Source organism: Vulpes vulpes, chromosome 15 (assembly GCF_048418805.1).
Source record: "Vulpes vulpes isolate BD-2025 chromosome 15, VulVul3, whole genome shotgun sequence".
Classification (NCBI taxonomy): domain Eukaryota; kingdom Metazoa; phylum Chordata; class Mammalia; order Carnivora; family Canidae; genus Vulpes; species Vulpes vulpes.
In genome coordinates, this window is record NC_132794.1 from 457356 (window position 1) to 464137 (window position 6782).

The 6782-nt window shown below is 68.9% G+C and overlaps 1 protein-coding gene across 1 annotated transcript; it reads left to right on the forward strand.

Moving 5' to 3' along the window:
* The first annotated feature begins 957 nt into the window (after positions 1–957).
* Positions 958–6782, forward strand: C15H21orf58 (chromosome 15 C21orf58 homolog). The gene is made up of 8 exons (XM_072738490.1): positions 958–1147; positions 1861–1921; positions 2697–2770; positions 3212–3352; positions 3729–3807; positions 5606–5745; positions 6088–6254; positions 6581–6782. The coding sequence occupies exons 1-8, from the start codon at positions 1088–1090 to the stop codon at positions 6648–6650; spliced, it is 792 nt and encodes a 263-aa protein (XP_072594591.1). The 5' UTR covers positions 958–1087; the 3' UTR covers positions 6651–6782.

Sequence of the window (6782 nt, forward strand, 5' to 3'; positions counted from 1 at the left end):
GTGGTTTAGCACCGCCTTCAGCCCAGGGCATGATCCTGGAGTCCCGGGGTCCCTGTATGGAGCCTGCTGCTCTCTCTGCCTCTCTCGTTTTTCTCTGTCTCATGAATAAATTAAAATATAAATAAATTAAAAATAAAACACACACAGACACACACACACACTTGAGCCAGGTGGGCAGGGTCGGAGTCAGCAGTGACATCAGGGCGACCACACGCACGGTGGCTGTGACGTGGTCTTCCTCCCGCCAACCTGTAAGCCCCCACGGTGGGGACACCTGCGGAATACCTGCAAGCCCACCCCAGGGCCGTCCCGAGCATCAGGAGCAAGCGAGCCGAGGAGACGTGATGCCTGATGCCGCGTGGGTCCTGGGTGGGTTCCTGCCACACAGATGGGACGGGGCAAAGAATAAACACGGGAATAGATGCAGTATGCGTGTGGTTGTCGTTGATAATGCGCAGTCTAGGTGCATGACGGGGAAGCCACGCGAGGGAACTTACCCCGTCTTCCTGATTCTCCTGTAAACCTGAACTACCAGGCACGCGGGTAGCTCACACGGGCGTGTTACGTATACCGCGTGGGTTACCTCCCAGCTACCGTGAGAAGCCCCTCCCTGTCCTGGCGCCCAGCCCCGCAGTGCGTGGGGTACGGATGCCGCCCCCACCCCGTACTCCTCTGGGCTCCGTCCTGAGGCTGGGGGCAGGGCAGGGGGAGTCGGGACAGTCCTCTGCGCAACCTCACACTGTCCCCTCTGGCCAGCTGCTGCTCACTGCCCCCTCATCGGCCCCACTGGCTGTACCTGGAGACGCGCGGTGTTGACAGGCAACCCCCGTGGGGGAGGAGGCCTCTTGGGGACACCCGGCAGCCCGGGCCTTCCTGTGTCCGCAGCGCCTGGCAACCGCCCGGCAACACTGGGTGTCCTCCCGGGAGGCGGCCGCCACCCACGCGCTGTCCCGCAGCAGAGGCCGGTGTCCAGCGCCCGCGAGCCCCGCTCTGGCGTCCTGCGGGGGCCCTGGGGTCGGGCGGCTTCTCCGCGGCCGGTGCTCCTTGCAGATGATCTGAGAAGCAGGGAGGGGCCGCGGCGTGCGGGATGCTGGACTCCTCGGTGGCAGACGCGATGACCCGACTGACCCTGAAACTGTTGGAGAAGGTAAGACGGGGGGTGGGGAGGGTTAATGCTTTTAGCAGCTTGTCGAGGAAGCACGACCCTGAAGCAAGTTGTTGCACCCTTCAGGGGGCTCCTGCTTCTGAACCCCAACACTTTGCAGTTATGAGGGACTGTGGTTTCTTGGGTTTGTTTTTTCCTCTGCATTTATGCAGAACCAACTAGGTTCTTCTGGCAACTTCTCGGCCCCGGGGCAGGTCCCCCTCGGGCTGGAGCACTCGGGCGCGCCGCCGTCGTCTGCGGAGCCTGCTGGCTTCGGCGTGTGAGAGGCGACGGGCCTGGCCGCTGCAGGATCCGCAGCCTTCTGGGCCGGCCCCGGGCCCCTCCTGATGCGGCCTCCTGTCCCGTCGTCCCCTGAGGGCCCACGGCCGGCCTGTCCCCATCCTGCTGCTCGCCAGGCTCCGGGGGTCACAGGCGGCGGGACACGCTGGCCGGCGTCAAGCTCCTGGGAGAGCCGCGGATGGGGGGGGCCTTTGGCGTCAGCCCGTGAGCCCCGACACTTGTGGGTGCAACTTGTGTGCGCCGAGCGTGGCTCGCAGGGTACCCGGGGACACGGACGACCCTTGCCCCCTCCCACCTGCCAGCTGGGTACCTCCTCCCCAGGCCCTCTGGGGGGTCATCCCCGCAGCCTACGGGGCAGGTGCCCCGCTCCCGGCCCTCAGCCCACCCACTTGCACCCTCTGCCCCTCTCAACACAGAAACTAGAGCAAGAGCGTGAGCACGTGGGAGGGGATCCTGAGGACCCACGCGTCACGCCAGGTAAGACTCCTGGACCCCTGCCTCTTCCTGAGGCCGGCGCGACCGTCCTTGGCTTTTCCCTCGCGCTCATGGTAGAAAGGCGTCCACTTTCATCTTTAAAGCACGTACACGCGCGCACCCACATACGCACGGCCCCCACAGCGCATCACAGCCTCACGCGAGCCCCGCGAGGGGACCCGTTCACCCTTCCCAGTTTGCGGATAGGAACTGGAGGTCCCACGAGGTGGCCACCCCTGGGCCAGGCCCACGTTGCTGCGAGCTTGTTCGGGGCTGGGGGGCTGCGACCTGTCAGGTGGGCGCATCCTCGGGCCCAGAGCAGGCCCCCCGTGCCCCTGCCACCCTGGCCGAGGGTCAGGCTGTCAGGCCACGGGAACTAGGGGGAGGCCGGCCCTCCCTGGCAACAGTGTCCAGGTGCAGGGGGCCTGCAGGGGCTGCGGTGCGAGCCCCGGGGCCGTGGGAGTCCAGACTGGGAATCCCAAACCAGGCGACCTGGCCGGCGAGGAAGAGCAGGGCCCTGCAGTGGGCCGGGCCGTGGGACTCCTCGGGCCGCCCAGGCCTGCGCTCCATCCTCCGCACAGGGGCGGGGGGGGGGGTGGGGGCTTGCTGTGCCCCGAGGAAGGAGGGCTCTTGGGAGCCGCTCTGGAGGCGGCGGGCACCGGGCGGGCCTCCGGGGCTCGGGGCACAGGTGCTCGGCGGGAAGGGCCTCCTGCCCGGGCAGGGCTGTGCCGGGCCCCGGGCAAACCTGCTCCTTCCTGAGTGAGTGCTGTCCCCGCAGGAGGCGAGGACCAGCCCGACGCGGCCCTGCTGGGCGCCCTGGGGAGGCGCCGAGACCTTCTGCAGATGCTCCGGGTAGGTGCAAGGCCCGCGGGGAGGGGCGCCCGGGGCGGGTCCTTAGGGCGGCGTGGCCGAAGCCCCTGCCCGGCTGGGAAGCTTCAAGGGGAAACGCTGTGCGGGGCTGGGGGCCGCGGGAAGCAGCGAGGGCCAGAGGCTCCACGCAGAGTGGTGGGGTTGACCTGAGCCCTCGTGCCCGGGGGCCGGGGCTCAGCGCGCCCCGTGGGCGGCACGTAAGGAACCAGCACACACTGGTCCGTTACTTGGTAAACTTAAGTTTAAAGTCCCCTCCGCCCACGAAGGAGGGTGGTCCCCACGCGTTCCCCACCCCACGAGCCCGGCTCCGATGCCCAAGGCGAGGCCGCGTGGGGCAGGAGGACGCCAGCGCCCGCTGGGCCAGGTGCGGTGCGCCCCGGCCGCCGGCTCCCTCCCCAGCGCATCCCGGCTTTGGTGTTGCAGGAGCAGCGCCTCCTGGAGGAGGCCTCCCGGGCCCCGGCCCCGAGCCGCCCGCCGCCCCTGGCCGCGCCACCCCTGAGCATCTACCCGGCCGCCCCCCTGCCCCCGCCGGCCCCGGAGCCGCCTCGGCTGATCCAGCCCTGGGTAAGCCCTGGGGCCGCCCGACGGCAGAGCCCACGCGGGGAGGAGGTGAGACCCCTCCTCTGAACAGCGGCTGTGGGGGATGTGGGGGGTCACAGCGAGGAGCCGGCCGGGCCCTGCAGGGGACCTCGTGGCAGCCCTGGGATGGGAGGTCGCCGAGCCCTCCGCAAGCCCATGGCCCGTCCCCTGGTGCAGCCCCGTTGGCGGCTCGAGCTTCAGCCTCTGAGTTTGGGGGTGAACACAACACACCGGGTGCTGGGCATCTAGACTCGGCCCGTCCATCCAGCAGCGTGGCCCATGTGGAGGGCGAATCACGCAGAGCGCCTCGCGGGGGTGGGCGGCGGGTGTGTCCCGGGCCCTGACCGTGGGCTCCTCGCAGGCCCTGCAGCCTCTGGCCGCCACCGTCCAGCCGCCGCCCCAGGCCGGGCCCCCCCGGGGACCAGGGGGCATCAAGGAGGGTGAGTGTGTAGCCTCCCCCGCCCCATGTGCCTAAATCCTCTCCCAGGTGGGTCTGTGACAGGGTGGTCACCTGGGGGCAGCGCGTGGCCTCCTGGTCGCCTGCACATTAGAGTGTTGACCTTAGGAAACCTTAGGAAACCCTCCTGGGGCCTCTGAGAGAACGAGAACTAGGAATCGGGAGAACCGGGGATAGCCCGCTGTATAGGTTGGCTCACCCGCTCCCCTGGGGGTGTCCGGCGCTCCGTGGTGACGCCACGGCCATCGGCTCAGGTCGTGGTCGGGGTCCCGGGATCGAGTCCCACGTCGGGCTCCCCCACGGAGCCTGCTTCTCCCTCTGCCTGTGTCTCTGCCTCTCTGTGTCTCTCATGAATAAAATCTTTAAAAAAAATTTTTTTTAAAAAACACCATAAATGGTTTCTCCTTTTAGGTAAGTTTTTGTTTTGTTTTGGGGGAGGGGCAGAGGCAGAGAGAGAATCCCCAGCAGAGTCCCCGCTGAGCACTGATTTGGCTCCATCCCAGGATCCCAGGCAGCAACCCGGAGCGCGGTGCCCAACCCCAACGGACAGTGTCACCCGGACGCCCCTTACATGAGTTTCAAATCCTGGGATTTAAGGCCGCTTTATTGAGAGACAGAGCAAAGAGCACAAGCTCCAAGTGCGCAGTGTGACAGGCACGGCAGTGGGCGCACGTCCTGGACCCCATCCCCCCCACTGGGGCAGGGGGCGAGCGCACTGCCCAGAGGCTCCCCTGACGGCTGCCCTGCGCCCGGGCAGTACACCGCGTCGCGCCTGGGCCTTGCTCACATGGTGCTTCTGCTCAATGGGAAGCTTCCCTGGGGGAGGGGCGGGGGGGCTGCTGCGGGACTGGGTCTCCCCTGGGCCTTTGCCCAGGAAGCGGCTGCTGGACGCAGCCTCCCCACCTCGTGACCTTGCGGGGTGGGAGCTGCTCTGTGCACCCCCTGCCGCACCCCATGCTCCCAGGCCCAGGACAAGATCTGTTCCTTGAGGTACTCAGGGCAGAACCCATAGGTCAGGTCTCCACAGAGGAAAGAGCGGTGTGGGGGTCCGGCCGCCGTGGTCCCGGAGGCTTGGCCACCCCTGGATCTGCAGGGAGGCCGCTGGGGCCAGAGCTGGCGGGGGGGGGGGGGGAGGCTGCTGCCCACCCCGCTCCCGCCACGTCTGCGGGGGGCCCCTTATTTGACTGGGAGGGTGAGTGGTTCCAGGGCCCTGCGTAGAGCCTCGGGGCCTCCTTGCTGTGGGACAGGCTGGGGGAGGTCTCACAGCAGGGACACCGGAGGTGAATTGATGGGTTCAGGGTAAGGAGGCGCCCCAGGCCTTGAAACAACAGAGAAGCGCTTTCTCTGGGTCTGGAGGCCGGAACCCTCAACACAGGCCCCCCAGCGGCTGGAGGGGGGCGCAGGTCCTGGCTCGGCTGCGGGGTCCCTCTCCAGGCCCTCTCCACTCTCGCTCTCATAGGAACCCCCGTTCCTGGAGGTAGGGCCTGGAATCACCCAGGACAACATCCGCTAAGATCCCTAATTACATCTGCGGGACTGTCAGAGGTCAAGGGGTGGGGTGGGGGTTTCGGGGGGTGCTCGCCTCCCGGCCGTGTAGCGTGGGGGGACTTGACTCTGGGCGCAGGACTGAGGCCAGTGGGACACCCTCCTCCACACACGTCCTCCAGCCCCGAAGCTTCACGCCTCGGAGGCGCCCAGGGCCCTGCGCAGCCCCCCACCCCCAGTCCCGGTCGGGGGCGCGAGGCCAGAGGAGAACGAGGAGCCCCCGCCTCTCCTTCCAGACATGGTGGAGATGATGCTGATGCAGAACGCACAGCTGCACCAGATCCTGATGCACAGCCTGATGCTCAGAGCCCTGCCCTCATCTGTGTTTTTGCCCCCGGGGGCATCCCAGGCCGCCCCCCTGCACCCCGGCCTGCAGGTAGGCTCCGTGGATGGCACAGCCTAGGGGGCCACGCAAATGGAAGCCAGAGGCCTGGGCGGCTTTCTGTGTCTGACCCGGGGTCTGCGCGGGGCCTGCGCGTGAAGCCCTGGATGCCCCCGTCCCACCGAGAGGCCCAGGCTGGGCCAGGCCCTCCATCCGTCCCTCCCTCCCTCTGTCCTTCCCCTCACCCCCTCCCTCCCCTCCCTCGCCCCCTCTCCCCTGCTCCCTCCCCCATCCCCCATCCCTCCCCCTTTCCTGGGGGGCCAGCAGGGTGCGCCCAGGGAGCAGGGCCCGTTGGGCAGCCGTGTGCTGGGCCTCACTGGCCTCCCGCGCCTGCAGAGGCCCCGGGCGCCGTCCGTGCATCACCACCACCACTACACGCCCCCAGCCCCCGGCTCCCTGCCGGCTTGCCCACCTTGGCCCGCGCTCCTGGCCACCCTCCCGCCCGCGCCCGGCCTCCTGCCTGCGCTGCACCCCCTGGCCGGCCCCGCAGCGGCCCGCAGCCCGTGAGTCCAGGCCAGCCTTGCGGGTCGGCGCAGTGGGACCCCGGGCCGGCTGCACCTTGTTGCCCCTGCTGCTGGCGCGGTGGCCCCGTCTCCCGGGTCCCAGGCCGCAGCAGGGAGTCTGGAAAGGCCCTACCCCCTTCCAGGGGAGGCGGGGGTGGGGGGGGTGGGGGTGGGTTCAGGGCTCGGGGTGGGCCTGTGCCAACCCCCTGGGGAGGCCGCCTGGGGCCTGGGCGTCCGGCCAGCAGGGCAGGAGCGGGGCTGTCGTGGTGTCCGTGGGCCGGGCTGGGCAGGGCGGTGACAGCGCCTGGGCCTCCCGGCTCCCCTAGGCCCGCCTCTGACGGCGCGCTGCCCACCCAGGCGGCCGGCCCGTGGGCCTGGGCGCACGGACTCTGGTAAGCAGGGTCCCTGCGGCCCCTCGGGTGTGGTCGCCGAGGCCCCGAAGTTGCCGGATGGGGCCAGGGTCTCGTCGGGAGAGGTGGCCCAGGGGCCCCGAGAGAGAAAGGATCCACGGAGCCGGCGGCTCGCAGA

Bases quoted from the DNA above. Each gene is read 5' to 3' on its own strand.
- C15H21orf58 (XM_072738490.1), top strand. From the start codon at position 1,088: ATGCTGGACTCCTCGGTGGCAGACGCGATGACCCGACTGACCCTGAAA. The intron at 2,771-3,211 runs GTAGGTGCAAGG...TTGGTGTTGCAG, and splicing joins ACCTTCTGCAGATGCTCCGG to GAGCAGCGCCTCCTGGAGGA. The intron at 6,255-6,580 runs GTGAGTCCAGGC...CGGCTCCCCTAG, and splicing joins CCCGCAGCGGCCCGCAGCCC to GCCCGCCTCTGACGGCGCGC.